The following is a 20,377-nucleotide window of genomic DNA, read 5'->3' on the forward strand; positions in this document are numbered from 1 at the left end:
GTTGTACTGCTAGTAGTACATTTCTCACAAGCAAAACTCACCCCCAATGAGAAATACCATTACCACAATGAAAACAACCAGGGTTGATTGTAGTATCAGACTTTTAGAGGTGCTGAGCCCCTAATGAGAATGTGACATACAGAGCCTTACGCTAAGTGCACTTTCTGCTGACTGCATCCTGTTCTCTCCTTTTCTATCCTTCTCTCTCCTCTTTGCTGACAACCAGATCAGCAGGCTTGACATCCAATCAAATATTCTATAATTTAATAGGCAGTATAAATTCATCCATATCGATTTCTAACATTATTCTAATTGAATATCAGGATGTTATAAGAAATGCAGTAAGGTAATGTCGTTTTAACCGTGCTTTCTCACCTGAACTTGGTTGTTTTACCGAAAAAACAATTAAGTATGGCAGATTAGTGAGGGTTTGCCCAGTGCTTCGATTCACTGTCCATAAATGTGTTGTAAATACATTTTCTTGTGTAATTCAATCGTAAAAGCATTTATGTATGCAAATTAGTCATGTGGTGCAAAGATAGTGTTACATTTAAGGCAAATTTCGCAAGCGTTTTTTTTTTTTTTTACATAGTAATTTTTTTTATTAAGTGCATCAGTAACATTAGTTTGTGGTAAGAGTTTAATATACAATATACAACATTATGGAACTGTAACCACTGCAATTTCCACTATAAAAGCTGTCAATGCTACAACCACAACTCATCTCAATACTATGATTGGCATGTTAATAATATTTTGCATAAGTGGTCAATTTTTTTCTTGGCAACAAAACTGTGGCATTGTTAAAAAGCCTTATGTATAATTCTTTTGGTTAGTTTTTGGTTGTGCGAAAGTTGTTCAGTGATTGATTGCTATGCTTAGGAATTCCAGCAGTTCCTCATCCAGAATGAAATACATCTTAATATACATTATTATTTATATAATTTTATCAATAATATATATCACAATTTGTAGAGTGCAATTATTGTCTTGTTGCTCTCTGTTGTTTTTTTTTCTGCCATGCCTAATTCAATTTTATGGTTGTTTGTATTTATGTCTATTGGCGCATGTAACCCTATTGTGGCTATATTCTTTCTATATTTTTAGCCAGAATGATTGGCATTATCTTACATGATATCTTGGCTGTTGCATATTGTATCTGTATTTGTAACCCTAATTTTAATCAATACTAATAATGATTACCGAATAAATTAATGAAATGATACAAACACAAGTTCCCTATTTTTCATTCTGTTTAAGCTTATTCATTGTTCTTTGTTCTGTTGCTAGTAGTATATTCAGAGTATTAAACCCCTGATCAGCAGCTTTACAATAAAAACTTATTTTCAGGTGTTTCTCACAGCAAGAAGGTTCCTGGTTCGAAACCCAGCAGTGGCCTTTCTGTGTTGAGTTTGCATGTTCTCCCTGTGCTTGCATGGGTTTTCCCCAGGTTACTCTAGTTTTCTCCCACAGTCCAAAAACATGTCAGGTTGATTGGTGACTCTAAATTGTTATTTGTCTCTATGTGGTCCTGTGATGGACTGGTGACCTGTCCAGGGTGTACCCTGAGAGATGGGATAGGGTCCAGCAGATCCCCGTGACCCTAAGTAGGAGTAAGCAGGTATAGATAATGGATGGATGAATGTTTACACTTCATTGCTTGAATTTGCTGGACCAGTAAAAAGGAATTCAGAGTTCTAGAAAATAATTATTGTAATTGTAATAATACATCTTTAAATTTAATTACCATTTTCTCAGTCTTGCTCACTGTCCCTACAATATGTGGATCTGATACGTTCAAAAGTTTGGGGTCACTTTCATGTGAAACTCGACAGTCTATTCTTGTTCTTAGAAATGAAGGCTATTCCATGCGAGAAATTGCCAAGAAACTGAAGATTTCCTACAACGGTGTGTACTACTCCCTTCAGAGAACAGCACAAACAGGCTCTAACCAGAGTAGAAAGAGAAGTGGGAGGCCCAGCTGCACAACTGAGCAAGAAGATAAGTACATTAGAGTCTCTAGCTTGAGAAATAGACGCCTCACCAGGTCCTCAACTGGCAGCTTCATTAAATAGTACCCGCAAAACGCCAGTGTCAACACCTACAGTGAAGGGGCGACTCCGGGATGCTGGCCTTCAGGTCAGAGTGGCAAAGAAAAAGCCATATCTGAGACTGGCCAATAAAAGAAAAAGATTAATATGGGCAAAAGAACACAGACATTGGACAGAGGAAGATTGGAAAAAAGTATTATGTACGGACGAATCGAAGTTTGAGGTGTTTGGATCACACAGAAGAACATTTGTGAGACACAGAACAACTGAAAAGATGCTGGAAGAGTGCCTGACGCCATCTGTCAAGCAAGGTGGGGGTAACGTGATGGTCTGGGGTTGCTTTGGTGCTGGTAAGGTGGGAGATTTGTTCAGGGTAAAAGGGATTTTGAATAAGGAAGGCTATCACTCCATTTTGCAACGACATGCCATACCCTGTGGACAGCGCTTGATCGGAGCCAATTTCATCCTACAATAGGACAATGACCCAAAGCACACCCCCAAAATGTGCAAGAACTATTTAGAGAAGAAGCAGGCAGCTGGTTTCCTATCTGTAATGGAGTGGCCAGCGCAGTCACCAGATCTAAACCCCATTGAGCTGTTGTGGGAGCAGCTTGACCGTATGGTACGCAAGAAGTGCCCATCCAGCCAATCCAACTTGTGGGAGGGGCTTCTAGAAGTGTGGGGTGAAATTTCTCCAGATTACCACAAAAAATTAACAGCTAAAATGCCAAAGGTCTGCAATGCTGTAATTGCTGCAAATGTAGGATTCTTTGACGAAAGCAAAGTTTGAAGGAAAAAATTATTTCAAATAAATATTATTTCTAACCTCGTCAATGTCTTGACTATATTTTCTATTCATTTTACAACTCATGTGGTAAATAAAAGGGTGACTTTTCTTGGAAAACACAAAATTCTCTGGGTGACCACAAACTTTTGAACGGTAGTGTATACAGTATATACAACTGTAGTAAGTTCATTTATATACCAAAGACAATACGATAAAAAGGACACAAGTCCTTTCAAATGTCCTTTTATTGACTACAACAGAGGTTTCAAACTCCAGTCCTTTAGTGCCACCATCCTGCTTGTTTTCCAGCTGTCCCTGGCCTACCCACTGCTGATTACTTGAATCAAGTCTGTTTAGGCAGTCAACAGCTACAAGGGCAGGGATAGTTGGTGGGCAGTGGCCCTTGAGTACTGGAGTTTGAGACCCCTGGTCTATAGCCATGCTAGTGACTCTGAGATGCTATAGGCTACTTAGTAAACCAATAGGTGGTTAGATGTTTTGGCAATTTTAGGCTTGATTTGATTTAATAGTTTAGATGAGATAACCTGCTGAGTTTAAGCATATTACTAAGCAAACTAAAAGAAACTAACCTTTTAAGTTTATGTAAGCTATTTTTGTCCTGTTGGTAATCTTTTATGCTAGGTAATACTAGTGAGTAATTTAGTAATAGGTAATACTAGTGAGTAATTTAGTAATACCCACATATTTGAGGTTGAGCACATGCAACTATTTTCACAGACTAAAATTTCTAAAACTGAACCAGGCGTATACACATCTTCATAAATGGGACAATTCATATGCACATTTCTACTTTAGTGTTATATCAAATATCTTGGTGAAAAACCCAATGTGTTTTCTGTGAACATTTTACTATAATGGTCAGAGCAACATTTTTATGGTTGAAATATGTAACTGAAAACAATTTTGTTACAGCAAAAAAAGAAATATTTTCAACATATGAAAATACAATCCAAAGTAATTTTTAGGTTATGTTTGTTGCACTATTACAGAACATTCCTTATGTGATGATGCTGTTTATTATCAGTAATTACTGTCCTAGAAACTGAAACAAACTGTCTGTGGGTGTGTTTCTGTTGGTTTTAATTATGGAGTAATTAGAGGGTGCATTCCAGTACAACATTATAATGTTGTGTGTCACCTTTTCACAAATTCTAGCCCTATGACAGGAATTGAATGTCTTTGAGAATTAGTGTTAGTTAATAAATATAGCTTGTAAATGTAAACCTGGTTGGAATAATGACTGTAACTGTCGGTTTATGTTTCTTATTTACTGTGGACAGAACTGTAGATTATTTTAGATTGAATCCTTAATTCTCAATTAATTGAATCATTCACCAAATGTACTCTTACTGACCATAAAAGTAGAAGCTTCTAATCAATATAATACAATTTAACATCGAACAATTCAACAGTGAAGAGCTTATATTTTGGCACAGTTGATCCCACCTACCAATTCAGTATTTCTCAAGGCTTTACCATGGAGTGATGCTCTACTAGACTGAGTTATAATTGAAGTTTATTGATAATACAGTATATTTACACCCCCTAAACCTGCAGGTGATTAGAACATGTACTGTATATGTTTCACAGAATTAGGCTGTCCTTCTGATTTAAGAGATTTAAGACAATGATCACGTAATGTCAATGTCCCTGGTTTGAGTCTGACTAAAGACCTTTGTTGCACGATACACACCCTCTGCCACCTAATTTTCTGTAAGCCTTTTGCTGTCACTATAAATTAAGAGGAATATGTCCAAGAATTACTGAAATGCAATTGTACTGTATTGGTCATTATATTACTGGCTGATCACTCCTGTGCATTATAGTTCCAAGAATTCTATATGTAGGGCAATAAAAAATAGCTTTACCTTTAGCTTTAGCACTCAATGAATTCACATAGGAATGGAAAAATGCAAACGGCTTCACATCATTTCACAGCATATATTTTAAATTCAAAGAGAAAAAATTTTGTTATGGGATGGTTTCCCAATTACCAGCAGGATGTAATTGCTTTGTACATTCCAACAATACTTTAATTTCCACACCCTATCCAAGTGGTACACCCTTTTGTCTACCTACCTTATTTAACTGCCAGACATCAGGCAGTCCTCCATCAGTCACAGCAGAGCGACTTCTCTTTGTGAGTATCATTTTAACTTTTTTAACACCATGCACCATGTTTTCTCTTTCTGTCTTTAAAGTGTGTTTCTTATTATATGAGTACTGTTTTATGTTCCGTTATGATGATGGGGTTATCATTATTAAGATCAAACCAGACTGACAATAGTTTACAAAGCAACAATTGGCTGACATGTCTGAAATTACTGGCTACACTTTTACACCTGTGGTTAGAGTAATACTGTGTTTGTAGGTGGCTGTTTCCACTTCTCTGTAATTTTAACATTTGACTGCTCTATTGTTACATTTCTCTCTAAATTAAGTCAATGTTTTTATTGTCTAATATAATAATAATCTTTGTTCTTTAATAATTGTAGATGCTACTTGCTCACCAACTGATTCTTAAGCCTTCTGCTGATAAAGGTAAGTACAAATTTCTTTTCTAACAAATTATTTTCAATCCATTTGTGAGGACAGCTACAATCACTCTTAGCTCTCAACTCTTATCACTCTTGGAAAATGGCCCATAAATGTTTTGAGTTGGATATTGACACCATCAACTACCTCCAAGTGAACTCACAGAAAAGTGAAATAGGGATTACTGCCCCAGATGATAAAATTCCTCTAAGTAAACAACACCTTGGGTCTTTGGGCTCCTGGGTCAAGGAGAGCTTTTGAAACCTGGGTGTAATATTTGACAAATCAATGTCCTTGGATAACCATTCAAGGCAGTTAGAAATAGCTTCTATCCTTTGAATGACATTTCCAAACTTACTGACTTCAAAAGTAGAAGCTTCTAATCAACCTAATGCAATTTAACAGTTAACAATTCAATAGGTGAGAGATTATCTTTTGATCAGTTGATCCCACCTACCACTTCAGTATTTCTCCAGGCTTTACCATGGAGTAATGCTTACTCCCTAGCAAGACACCTCAGGTCAGAAGTTGCTAATGGTACCAAAAACCCAATATAAATCTAGAGGGAACGTTTCATTCCAGTCAGTGGCTCCCAGACTGTGGAATGCCCTACCCCTATCTTTGCGAGTGGCTTATTCTGTTGAGTTCTTTAGAAAATAGCTGAAGGCATTTTTATTCATATGGGCATTTAGTTAAATGGGCTTTTGGGATTCTTTTTATTATTCCTGTCTTTCATCTATTTGTTTAGTCATTAGATTTTATTGATTTTACTCTGTGTTTGGTTCTAAAGGACACATAGTAACAACATGTACAAGCTACGTCTGATTGCAGGTAAGACACACTGATCAAGGAAATGCTTCCTTAAAGGGCTGATTAATCTAAACCCTAACAGATCACTTCACACCTCACACTTTTGTATCTGGTAATGATTTAATTTACCCAAGTTAAGGTTTTTCTTTGTATTTTTGTGTGTAACCTGACCCGTTTTGTTGTCAACCTAATGTTGATCAAGTTTATCTCTTTAAAGGCATCTGTTTGATTATCGCCAGCCTAGGTAAGTTTAAAATATGAATCACAGTCTTAAAAGAAATTACATGTTGGAAATGAGCAAATGTAAAGAAATTTAAACTGATTTACTCCGTGAGGAGGTCCCTGTGCTGAAAAGAGTGATGAGGTTTACACCAACCCTAATGACCCAAATTCTTTTTACAACTGTGGACACGAGATAACCCACACCCAATACTGCTAAACAGGTTTGGTCTTTAAAGAAAGCTGTAATTGCTGTGATTACCCTACAGGCACTTGTACAACCACCAGAAATTTCCTTAGACCTACAACTCCCACCACAACTCCGAGTACAACCACAAGAACTCCTACTACAACCACCACAACTTCCACTAGAACCACAACTTCATCCAGGTCTGATACTGGTAGTGGAGGTCCCTGTGCTGGAAGGAGTGATGGGCTTTACACCAACCCTAATGACCCAAATTCTTTTTACAACTGTGGCAATGGGATAACCCACATCCAAAACTGCCAACCAGGTTTGGTCTTTAGACAAAGCTGTAACTGCTGTGATTACTCTACAGGCACTACTTCAACCAGTTCTGGTACAGCTAGTGGAGGTGCCTGTGCTGGAAAGAGTGATGGGCTTTACACCAACCCTAATAACCCAAATTCTTTTTACAACTGTGCCAATGGGATAACCCACATCCAAAACTGCCAACCAGGTTTGGTCTTTAGACAAAGCTGTAACTGCTGTGATTACTCTACAGGCACTACTTAAACCAGTTCTGGTACAGCTAGTGGAGGTGCCTGTGCTGGAAAGAGTGATGGGCTTTACACCAACCCTAATAACCCAAATTCTTTCTACAACTGTGCCAATGGGATAACCTACATCCAATACTGCCAACCAGGTTTGGTCTTTAGAGAAAGCTGTAAATGCTGTGATTAGCCCTAGACTTCCACATTAAATATTTCCACTAATCTACAAAGATCAAGAATCTACATGAATCTGAAAACCCCATTGAATGAAGATGGATTTCCTTCATATCACTAAGGTGTCAATATATAATTATAAAAACCTTTGCTGTGTATGTAACATTCAATGCTGTGTTTGTATCTGTATCTGAACTACTTTGACATAGCCTACATGTTTTTTTTTTTCTCTTTCGGATGTGCCTCATTCAATTATATATGGTTTTTGCTCATATATGTCACTGTTGGTGTATTGTCACATGGGTTACATTTGTCAGATCTTGGGTTATATTTAGCTACTGGATGATCGAATTTGTCTTACATGTTGACACAGTTGTTACATATTGATTGAAATACTGTACACAAAGGTTTAACCAAACCTACTTTGTATTACAAATTAATAAATAAATAATCAGTAATTGCAAATTGAAGAAATGCCACAAGTTTCTCACATTTTGTTCCAGTTTGTTCAGTGTTTTGGTTACCTCATATTGTCCTTATTTTAGATAATATTTTCATGCACACTGACACACATCTTTTACTTCCAAACTCCACTGCAATTTATTTAAAATATTGTAATTCATACAAAACAGCCCATTTTTATTGAGCAAAAAACTGTCAGGAGGTATATACAGACACACAAAACTTAATGCTCTCTCCTCGAATGATTTTGAAGCAAAAAAAAAATTATGTTAAAGTTACATATGATGAGACTTCACTTTTGAGAAGTAGAAATGAAGAAAGAAGAAATCTACCTGTGGACCATGATCAGTATGAGTTCATGTCATCCTTTCGACCTCACTGAAAACCTAAAAGAGGGAAATTCTTTTTCTGAAGATTTCAAATCATTTTAAATGAAGAAACAGACCAGGGCCCTCTTTATCAAGCATCTAAAAAGCACTCCTAGATTTTACAGAGAATGTTAGGTCTAAAAACACCTCAAAGTATGAGGTAGGAGTGTATTATTATTTATGTATTTATAATCATTTATGAAGTGTCTTACTCACAATTTCAGTGAGAAGAAATCTAAAAGGCTAAAAAGGCAATCAACTTGTTCTACAGTGGGTACGGAAAGTATTCAGACCCCTTTAAATTTTTCACTCTTTGTGTCATTGCAGCCATTTGCCAAAATCAAAAAAGTTCATTTTATTTCTCATTAATGTACACTCAGCACCCCATCTTGACAGAAAAAAACAGAAATGTAGAAATTTTTGCAAATTTATTAAAAAAGAAAAACTGAAATATCACATGGTCATAAGTATTCAGACCCTGTGCTTAGTATTGAGTAGAAGCACCCTTTTGAGCTAGTACAGCCATGAGTCTTCTTGGGAATGATGCATCAAGTTTTTCACACCTGGATTTGGGGATCCTCTGCCATTCTTCCTTGCAGATCTTCTCCAGTTCTGTCAGGTTGGATGGTGAACGTTGGTGGACAGCCATTTTCAGGTCTCTCCAGAGATGCTCAATTGGGTTTAGGTCAGGGCTCTGGCTGGGCCAGTCAAGAACGGTCACAGAGTTGTTCCGAAGCCACTCCTTTGTTATTTTAGCTGTGTGCTTAGGATCATTGTCCTGTTGAAAGATGAACCTTCGGCCCAGTCTGAGGTCCTGAGCACTCTGGAAGAGGTTTTCTTCCAGGATATCTCTGTACTTATACCCACTGTATATGGAAATGTCCACAAGCAATAAAACCCACATTAGTAACACCAGCCACCTCCAGCCAGGGGACATCATACCACTCTATACCTTGCTTGTTCTTTCTTCTTTTGAAAGAATGGGGTTATGCCTTTGGGAGCAACTGTTAATTTAGGGTTAGTATGAAAAACAATGGCTCAGATTTTGTTGCTTTTGGATATGTTTTCTTTTTATTATGTTCTTCTCAGATGAGCTCAACAACAAATGAATCATTTTTGAGCTATATTTATTAACTAACCAAGAAAATGCAGTCACTTGATCCATGTTCAGTTAACACAGAGTAGTGAGAAAGGAGAAGAGAAAAATTTACTTTACAACAGCATTTATACATGGAATGTATGTCAGGTTTGAGAAACCTTATGGGAGTAACTACACAAAAACAGTCTCTGGGCCAAAATATCATAAAATCCTGCTCTAATTTAATGCCATGTGAGTCTCAGGAACATCTAAATTCTATTAGGTATTTGGAACAGTGCTCTAAGTATGTTTCCATTACCAGCAAATTTCAGAATATGATCAGGCCGCAAAGCCTTAACTTTTCTTAGGGTGTCTTCTTTCTGGTTTAGTTTTAGCCTCTGTGTAGCTACAACAGAAAGTGACATTATTACTAAAACAACTCACAGAGACATAGGTCCCTCAACAACAACTATTACAACCACAAATCCAAAAAACACAACTCACCCTACCACAACCATAACTTCTGCAACTGTAGTTCTGTAACTCTTATCACTACAACAACAAATCTTGCAAACAAATCTACAACAAGCAAAGTTTCCACTGTGACAATGAATGTTTCCACTACTACAAAACTCCAATAAACAAAACTCCACTTGTCACAACCATGACTCCTAAACCAAAACCAAACCAACCTAAAACCAAAATGACAACGGCCATTACAACACCCCACTCACTAAAAACCACAAATTTGACTAACAACAAAAAATCCCATTACCATAGACAATACCTACAAAAACAACCCCTACTTTAACCAAAACGTATGCAACCACAAATCCATCCATCCATCCATCTAACCATCCATCTTCTTCCGCTTATACGGGGCCGGGTCGCAGGGGCACTAGCTGAATCAGGGATACCCAGACTTCCTTCTCCCTGGACACTTCCTCCAGCTCTTCAGGGGGGACACCGAGGCATTCCCAGGCCAGCCGGGAGATATAGTCCCTCCAGCATGTCCTGGGTCTTCCCCGGGGCCTCCTACTGGTGGGACATGCCCGGAAGACCTCCCCAGGGTGGTGCCCAGGAGGCATCCGAAACAGATGCCCAAGCCACCTCAACTGACTCCTCTCGATGTGGAGGAGCAGCGGCTCTACTCCGTGCTCCTCACCCTATCTCTAAGAAAGCGTCCAGCCACCCTGCGGAGGAAGCTTATTTCAGGTGCTTATATCTGCAATCTTGTCCTTTCGGTCCTGACCCAGAGCTCATGACCATAGGTGAGAGTAGGAATGTAGATTGACTGGTAAATCGAGAGCTTCGCCTTCCGGCTTAGCTCCTTCTTCACCACAACGGACCGGTACACCGACCGCATTACTGTTGCTCATGCCCCGATCCATCTGTCAATCTCACGTTCCGTCCTTCCCTCACTCGTGAACAAAACCCTGATATATTTAAACTCCTCCACCTGAGGCAGGATCTCTCCCCTGGCCTGGAGATGGCAAGCCACCTTTTTCCGGTTGAGTACCATGGCCTCGGACTTGGAGGTGCTCATTCTCATCCCAGCCGCTTCGCACTCGGCTGAAAATCGCCCCAGCGCACGCTGGAGAGACAACATCATCTGCAAAAAGCAGAGATGAAATCCTGTGGTCCCCGAACTGGACTCCCTCCGGCCCCTGGCTGCGCCTAGAAATTCTGTCCATAAAAGTAATGAACAGAACCGGTGACAAAAGGGCAGCCCTGCCGGAGTCCAACGTGGACTGGGAACAGGTCTGACTTACTACCGGCTTTACGAACCAAGCTCCTGCTCCGTTTGTACAGAGACCAGATAGCTTTCAGCAAAGGGCCCCCAACCCCATACTCCTGGAGCACCTCCCACAAGTTGGAACACACCCTCCGGCCCCCCTTCTTAAAAAGAGGAACCACCACCCCGGTCTGACAATCCAGGGGTACTGTCCCTGAATGCCACACGACGTTGCAGAGGCGTGTCAGCCATGACAGCCCAACAACATCCAGAGACTTGAGGTACTCGGGGCGGCTCTCATCCAGCCCCGGTGCCTTGCCACCAAGGAGCTGCCGAACTACCTCAGTGACTTCAGCTTTGGTAATGGATGGATCAGCCTCCGAATCCCCAGCCACTTCTTCCCTTATGGAAGACGTGTTAACGGGATTGAGGAGATCCTCGAAGTATTCCTTCCACCGTCCGACAATATCCCCAGTCGAGGTCAGCAGCTCCCCACTTCCACTGTAAACATTGTTGGTGGAGCACTGTTTCCCCCTCCTGAGGCGCCGGACGGTTTGCCAGAATCTCTTCGGGGCCGACAGGTAGTCCTTCTCCAAGGCTTCACCGAACTCCTCCCATACCCGAGTTTTTGTCTGCAGCACGCTTGGCCCGACGGTACCCGTCAGCTGCTTCGGGAGTCCCACAAGCCAACCAAACTTGGTAGGACTCCTTCTTCAGCATGATGGCATCCCTTACCTCCGGTGTCCACCACCGGCCACAGCTCCTAGCCACCGTATCGACAATGGAAGTGGAAAACATGGTCCATTCGGACTCAATGTCCCCAGCCTCCCCCGGGATCTGGTAGAAGCTCTCTCGGAGGTGTGAGTTAAAGACCCCTCTGACAGTGGGTTCGGACAAACATTCCCAACAGACCCTCACAATACGTTTGGGCCTGCCAAGTCTGTCCCGCATTCTCCTCCACCAGCGTATCCAACTCACCACCAGGTGGTGATCGGTTGACAGCTCTGGCCCTCTCTTCACTTGAGTGTCCACGACATACGGCCGAAGGTCAGACAACACGACTACAAAGTCGATCATTGACCTCCGGCCTAGGGTGTCCTGGTGCCATGTGCACTGATGGACACCCTTATGCTTGAACATGGTGTTCGTTATGGACAAACTGTGACGCTCCTCCAGGTTTCACTGTCGCTGCCAACGTGAGTGTTGAAGTCCCCCAACAGAATTATGGAGTCCCCAGTAGGAGCACCTTTCAGCACCCCCCCGAGAGATTCCAAAAAGGCCGGGTACTCTGCACTGTTGTTTGAAGACGCAGGGAGACGACCCTTTCACTCTGAGGGGGAAAACTCCAACACGTGGTGGCTGAGCTGGGGAGCTATGAGCAAGCCCACACCAGATCGCTGCCTCTCACTGCGAGCAACTCCAGAGTAGAAGAGAGTCCAGCCCCCCTCAAGGAGCTGAGTTTCAGAGCCCAGGCTGTGCGTGGAGGTGAGCCCGACTATCTCTAATCGGTACCGTCAAGCCCCCCCCCGCCCGATCCACTAGGCACTGGCCCCTTATGGATCCTCCTGTGGGTGATGGGTCCACAGAAGGGCGGCTCCATGTCGCTCTTTTGGGCTTTGCCCAGCTGGGCCCCATGGGGGGAGGCACAGCCACCAGGCACTCGCCAACGGGCGCCAACCCCAGGCCTGGCTCCAGGGTGGGGCCCCGGCTTCGCCATGCTGGGCAACATTACAGTCCTTGGTCACTGAACCACCCTTAGACTGGTCCGTCACCTAGGACCTGTTTGCCTTGGGAGACCCTGCCAGGGGCATATACCCCTGGACAACATAGCTCCTAGGATCATATGGGCACTCAAACCCCTCCACCACGATAAGGTGGCAGTTCAAGGAGGGGCAACCACAAATCACAATGTCAAAACAACAACTCCTGTTACCGCAATTCCATCTATTGCTGCTACAGTGCCAATAGAACCCTGTAAAGGTAAAAGAGATGGGATTTATCCCAAACCTAGTAACCCAAGTTCCTTTTACATTTGTAACAATGAGAAAACAAACATCCAATACTGTCAACCAGGACTGATCTTTAAAGAATGTTGCCAGTGCTGTGGTTCTAATACAGTAACCACAGGCCCTATTATCAAAACAACTCATCCTACCTCGACCACTTCTGCTACTAAGACAACCCAGGCTGTCACAACTAGAACTTCCCTTACCACAACAAAAACGCTTGATTAGTAATACAACTCCCATTGTTAGAACCACAACTGACAATAACACACCCCACAATATCACAACTACAACTCCCCTTACCACATCAAAAAATCCACTTACCTTATTTGAGATTGCCAAAACTGCAACTCCTTTTGTTAGAACCACAACTGATAATGACAAAACTGTCACTATAACAACCAAAGCTCACAATTTTACAACCCAGACTCCCAGAAGCACAGCACCCACTGCCACATTGACAGTTCACAGAACCACACATCTCAATACCACAACAATCACTATCAAAATAACTCCTCCCTTTTTTAGGGATAATATGGTTACCCGCAGGCTGTTATTTGAGGAGTTCTTATCATTTGAGTATGTATCTTTCAAAATGGAGCAAAAATTATCTCCCTCTGTACTTTTTATTATCATTTACAAACCTCCCCAATGCTGTCAAAATTTTATTGATGAATTTACTGAGATGCTTTCAGTTGTCTTCACAGAGTTTGACTGTTTGGTTATTACAGGTGATTTTAAGGTTCACATGGATAAGGCCTGTGACAGATATGCTAAAGAACTTTCTGCCGTCCTTGAAATGTATGGCCTTAGTCAGCACAGTAGAGAGCCGACCCATACCAGAGGTCACACTCTAGACCTTGTCATTACTAAGGGTGTTAACGCTTCTAATGTCACTGTAATTGATGTTGCTTTGTCTGATCATTTTTGTGTCTTTTTTGATTTGTCCATAATTCCCAAAGATGCAACTGGACCTACACTTGTTCAGAAAAGACACATAAATGATAACACCAGGACACTGTTTATGGAGATGATTAGGTTTGAAAATATCACTTTCTCTCATGTTGAAGATTTGTTGAATTCATATACTTCAAGTGTTCTAAATGTCATAGATGTGATTGCTCCTGTTAGATAAATTAATCAGGAACAGGCAAAAGCCACCGTGGAGAAATGATGACTTGGTCAGGGCACAGAAAAGGGAGTGCCAAACGAAGATGGCGTAAATCAAAGCTCCAGGTTCATTATGACATTTATAAGTAGATGATGTGTGTGTTCAATGAAACTCTACGTAGAAAGAGAGAAATGTATTTTTCTGAAATCATCAACAACAATAGTAACAACTCACGTGTCCTGTTTGCTACAGTGAGTAGGTTAACAAACCCTCCATCTCCATTGCCACTGGAACTAATTTCAACATCTAAATGTAATGAATTTGCATTATTTTTTAATGACAAGATTCAGGGTATTAAACAAACAATAAATTGCACAAGGCAGATACCAACTCTGCAGCCATCAGGAAACACTTGGTAGAACTGACACACTTTACACCAGTAAATGACATAACAGTTGAAGAGATCATCTCCAGTCTGAGCTCATCCACCAGTTGCCTTGATGTTTTACCCACTAAGTTTCTGAAATCAGTACTAAGCAGTTTGTTACCACAACTCACTCAATTAGTTAATAACTCATTACAGGCTGGAACATTTCCAACGGCCTTGAAAATTGCTGTCATCAAGCCTCTCCTGAAGAAGAGCAGTCTTGATGCCATACTGAACAACTACCGGCCCATATCAAACCTGCCGTTTTTAGGCAAAATCATTGAAAAAGTTGTTTACCAACAACTTACTGACTTTCTCATGCTAAACAACTGCTTTGATGATTTTCAGTCAGGTTTTAGGCCCCATCACAGCACTGAAACTACCCTCATCAAGGTGACAAATGACATTCGTCTGAACACTGACGCTGGCAGAGTCTCTGTCTTAGTACTGCTGGATCTAAGTGCTGCTTTTGACACAGTGGACCATGTGATCCTGTTACAAATGTTAGAGGACTGGATAGGCATCTCTGGTACTGCCTTTAAAATGGTTTAAGTCCCATTTTGAAGACGAAGTATTTCATTGAATTTGGTAACTGTGTCTCAGACCAAATGGTGTTGACATGTGGGGTCCTCCAGGGGTCCATCTTGGGACCCCTTTTGTTCAATCTTTACATGTTTCCTTTAGGCCAGTTAATACGCAGCAATAATGTGTCCCACCATAACTATGCAGATGACACTCAGATTTACATTTCACTCACAGCTGGTGAATATGGACCAGTCGATTCACTGTGCAGCTGTATTGAACAGATCACTCTGTGGATGCAAAACAACTCTCTCCAAATAAACAGTGACAAGACTGAAATAATTATCTTTGGGCCTCAGAAACAAAGAGAAAGTGTCAGCAGTCACCTCGAGTCTCTTTCTCTAAAATTTAAAAATCAAGTTAGAAATCTAGGGGTAATCATGGACTCAATTTGAATTTTAACAGCCACATTAAATCGATAACATCATCAGCATTTTACCATCTCAAAAACATTTACAGAGTAAAAGGGATCATGTCTAAACCAGACTTGGAAAGACTCATCCATGCTTTTATCTCTAGCAGGTAGATTGCTGTAACGGCCTGTTCACGGGGCTCGCAAAATGAGCTGTAAGGCAGCTACAGTACATTCAGAACGCTGCTGCTCGGGTCCTGACTAGAACCAGGATGTACAACCACATTACTCCTGCTCTCAGATCTCTGCACTGGCTTCCTGTCTCTCAGAGAATAGACTTTAAAACAGCACTGCTTGTGTATAAGTCTCTTCATGGCTCAGCACCGCATTACATCTCTGACATGTTGATGCCATATGAACCATCTCGAACTCTGAGAACAGAGTTTCGAATCAGTTTCCTCTAATATTAATTTTTAATTAATGTTAATTTTTTTTTTTAAACTGTTTTGTCACTACTTTTGTCCAGTTGGGGGAAACAATCGGACTCACGGTCAGTACTCTAAGTTGATTAGGTTAGGAACCTTCGATCTAAAGCCAATTGGGTCAGGGACTCAGGGGTTAGGAACCCAGGCGCTTTAGTGTTATCCTTAGAATACGGGTCTAAACAGCTGTAGACTTAAATAAGGGCTTTGGAACCTCTAGCTGTAGTCTACTCGATCCTAGACGTAAGAGTCCGGGACTCAGCATCGTCTCCGCAGATAGTCTGTGTTGAGGTACTTTTAGTCCATCAGGGATGGCACAAACTGAAAGTAGGGGACCCACAAATATGGGTCAGCGTGGTCCGACAGTCGATATCATAAGGGGCAAATATGGTGACAAAGCGGTGGCATGCCTTTTATTTTTATTGTTGCTTATGTAGTTTTAACTTGTCTTTTATTTCTGTAAAACACTTTGAATTACTCTGTGTATGAATTGTGCTATATAAATAAACTTTCCTTGCCTTGCCTTGCCTACCTCAAACACTGCAGCCACTAAGACGACACAGGATATCACAACTAGAACTTCCCCTACCACAAAGAAAACTCCAAATACTAATAATACAACTCTGATTACTACAACCACAACTGATGGCAACACAACCCACAATATTACAGCTGCAACTCCCCTTACCACGACAAAACCTCCAATTATTAAAACCTCTACTGACACTGCCAAAACTACAAATCCCATTGTCAAAACCACAACTGATGATAGCCCAACTGTCATTATTACCACCATCACTTCCAATGTTCCAACCATAACTCCCAGAACCACAGTGCCCACCACATTTACAGTTCCCACATGCACACATCCCAATACCACAACTCCTACTATCAAAACCACAACTTCTCCTATCTTAAGACAACCAAGACAACACATGCTATCACAACTATAACTCCGTCTACCACAACAGAAAATCCAGTCACTAATAATACCACTCCAATTATTACAACAGGAACTGCTGATGATAAAACCTATGATATTAAAACTTCACTTATTGCAACCTCAACCCCAATTGTTAGAACCAAACATGTTGATGATGACACAAATGTCACTATCACAATGAAAACTGACATTGTTCCAACCACAACTCCCAGAACCACAGTGCCCACTACCACATAGAGTTCCCACATCTACACATCCAAATGTCACAAATCCTACTATTCAGTCAACAACTCATCCTAAGTCAGCTACGTCTGCCACTAAGACAACCAATATCTATAACTATAACTTCCCGTACCACCACAAAAACTCCAATTACTACAACCTCAACTCAGATTGCGAAAACAGCTCCAATTGTTACAACTGTCAGAACTGACACAACTGTCACTATCACAACAGTTCGTAATGTTACAGCCACAACTCCCAGAACAATAGTGCCCACCACAACACATCCCAATGCCACAAATCCTTCTATCCAGTCAACAACTCCTCCTACCTCAGCTACTTCTGCAACTAAGACAACACAGGATATCACAACTAGAATTTTCACAACCACAACAAAATATCAGATCTCTAGTAATACTACTACAATTATTACAACCACACCTGATGATGATACAACCCATAGTATCACAACTAGAAATCCTCCTACCACAACAAAAAATCCAGTTACTACAACTTCAACTCAATCTGCCAAAACTACAACTTCCATTGTTAGATCTACAAGTCATGACAGAACTGTCACTTCCACAGTGAAACCTCCCACTGTTACAACTAGAACTTGCGGAAACAGGATCACCACTGCCACACCAACAGTTCCCACAGGCAGACGCCCCAAGAGCATAACTCCTTCCATCAAAACAATTCCTGCTACATCAGCCACTTATGCCACCAAGACAACCCAGGATATCACAAGTAGAACTTCCCGTACTACAACTAAAACCACAGCTCGCAGAACCACAGTGTCAATGACCACACAGACTTCCCACATCAACAAAACTCCTATCATTATCAGAAAAACTAAATCTCTGAAAACTCCAATTACCAAATTCACCACTACCACAATTCTCAGATATCCACGTCTCACAAAACTTTCACATCGGACTTCTCTAACCAAAAGTGTCAATCCTACAACCAAGACATTCAGAGTCACAACTCCTCCTACAAAAGCTTTCAATAGAAAAGCAAAAACTCATGATGCCCCAACTACATCTACTCCTGCCACACATCCGACTACCACAGCTACTCAGAGAAACACTCCCACAACCACAACTTCCACTACAAAAAGAAGACGTACTGCTAGTAGTACATTTCTCACAAGCAAATCTCACCCCCAATGAGAAATACCATTACCACAATGAAAACAACCAGGGGTGATTGTAGTATCAGACTCTTAGAGGTGCTGAGCCCCTAATGAGAATGTGACATACAGAGCCTTACGCTAAGTGCACTTTCTGCTGATTGCATCCTGTTCTCTCCTTCTCTCTACTCTGTGCTGACAACCAGATCAGCAGGCTTGACATCCAATCACTTATTCTATAATTTAATAAGCAGTATAAATTCATCCATATCAATTTCTAACATTATTCTAATTGAATATCAGGATGTTATAAGAAATGCAGTCAGGTAATGTTGTTTTAACGGTGCTTTCTCACCTGAACTTGGTTGTTTAATCTGAAAAAACAATTAAGTATGGCAGATTAGTGAGGGTTTGCCCAGTGCTTCTATTCACTGTCCATAAATGTGCTGTAAATATATTTTCTTGTGTAACTCAATCATAAAAGCATTTATGTATGCAAATTAGTCATGTGGTGCAAAGATAGTGTTACATTTAAGGCAAATTTCATGAGCGTTTTTTTTTTTTTTTTTTAAACCATTAATCTTGTCAATAAACCATTTCACATCAGTGACGGAAGTTCATCATGCAAAAAAAAAGTGGCATTTGTCTTTTTTTTCACCCCAGCTCTGTTTTTCCAACTTTTCCAACATAAAACTGAGTTTTCTTTCATTTGCTAATGAAGATTAATTGCAGTGTTTTATAATATTGCATTTCATTTCTGCTTAACATCACTTACACTAAAATTATTAAGTGCATCAGTAACAGTTTGTGGCAAGAGTTTAATATACAATATACAGCACTATGGAACTGTAACCATTGACAGCTTTTATAATTTCCATTATAAAAGCTGTCAATGCTACAACCACAACTCCCATTACAGTAGACAACTCTCACTACCACAACTCATCTCAATACTATGATTGGCATGTTAATATTTTGCATAAGTGGTCAATTTTTTTCTTGTCAACAAAACTGTGGCATTGTTAAAAAGTCTTATGTATAATTCTTTTGATTACTTTTTGGTTGTGCGAAAGTTGTTCAGTGATTGATTGCTATGCTTAGGATTTCCAGCAGTTCCTCATCCAGAATGAAACACAGCTTAATATACATTATTATTTATATCATTTTATCAATAATATATATCACAATTTGTAGAGTGCATTATTGTCTCTGTTTTTTTTTTCTGACATGCCTAATTCAATTTTATGGTTGTTTGTATTTATGTCTATTGGTGCATGTAACCCTATTATGGCTATGTTCTTGTTTTTTTTATTTTTAGCCAAAATGATTAGCATTATCTTACATGATATCTTGGCTGTTGCATATTGTATCTGTATTTGTAACCCCAATTTTAATCAATACTAATAATATTTACCAAATAAATTAATGAAATGATAAAAACAAGTTCCCTATTTTTCATTCTGTTGAAGCTTATTCATTGTTCTTTGTCCTGTTGCCAGTAGTATATTCAGAGTACTAAACCCCTGATCAGCAGCTTTACAATGTTAGACATTTACCAAGATTTACTCAGGGCTTAAAAAACCCCTGACAACGAGTGAGGTAGAGGTTGATTAAAGTTTATTGAATACTGAGGATGGATCTGGTGGAAGGTCTGGATGAACGCCAACTGGATCTAAAGTAAAACAGATAGACAATTAGGTAGGGACAGAGGTTGGGCGGAGAGTAAGTATGTATTATTTCACTGATTACCTAAGCTGTTCCCTAAGTTCCTTGGTAGCAAGAGTAATCGTCAGTCACTGAAAACTGCCCCTGAAACAGAAGTATTCGAGGAAGAAGATGAATGGGGAAAACTGAACACTTCTTAGCTTTCTTTGGTTGTGGACTTCTTATTCTTAGGTTCTTCGTCGCGACGATCCAGGAATTTCCTTTATTGTTCATCAAGCATAACAGTAAATAAATCCTCAAATCCAAACAGAACAACTCTGCTGTTATAAGTCTCTTTTTACTGTGTCGGGTACAAATGTTGCTCACTCCTTAATGTTCATTACTCGCGGGAGACGTCAAAGAATTTAATCCTCTTCCTAGTATCCACTTAGGAAAAAAAAACAAATACTAAAGTCACTTATCTCCTCCTCTGGTATC

The 20,377-nt window shown here is 40.3% G+C and overlaps 1 protein-coding gene across 1 annotated transcript; it reads left to right on the forward strand.

Annotated features, from left to right (window-relative positions):
* The first annotated feature begins 4,947 nt into the window (after positions 1-4,947).
* LOC113145568 (acidic mammalian chitinase-like) lies at positions 4,948-7,806 on the forward strand. Its single transcript, XM_026332425.1, has 5 exons — positions 4,948-4,999; positions 5,355-5,400; positions 6,185-6,225; positions 6,422-6,448; positions 6,693-7,806. Exons 3-5 carry the CDS (start codon positions 6,201-6,203, stop codon positions 7,178-7,180), a joined length of 540 nt encoding a protein of 179 aa, XP_026188210.1. The 5' UTR covers positions 4,948-4,999; positions 5,355-5,400; positions 6,185-6,200; the 3' UTR covers positions 7,181-7,806.
* Positions 7,807-20,377: the final 12,571 nt, after the last annotated feature.

This window comes from Mastacembelus armatus, chromosome 7 (assembly GCF_900324485.2).
Source record: "Mastacembelus armatus chromosome 7, fMasArm1.2, whole genome shotgun sequence".
NCBI classification, from domain to species: Eukaryota; Metazoa; Chordata; class Actinopteri; order Synbranchiformes; family Mastacembelidae; genus Mastacembelus; species Mastacembelus armatus.

Coding starts and splice junctions, on each gene's coding strand:
- LOC113145568 (XM_026332425.1), top strand. CDS start 6,201: ATGTACAAGCTACGTCTGATTGCAG. Junction 6,226..6,421: donor CAAGCTACGTCTGATTGCAG/GTAAGACACACT, acceptor ATCTCTTTAAAG/GCATCTGTTTGATTATCGCC. Junction 6,449..6,692: donor TTTGATTATCGCCAGCCTAG/GTAAGTTTAAAA, acceptor ATTACCCTACAG/GCACTTGTACAACCACCAGA.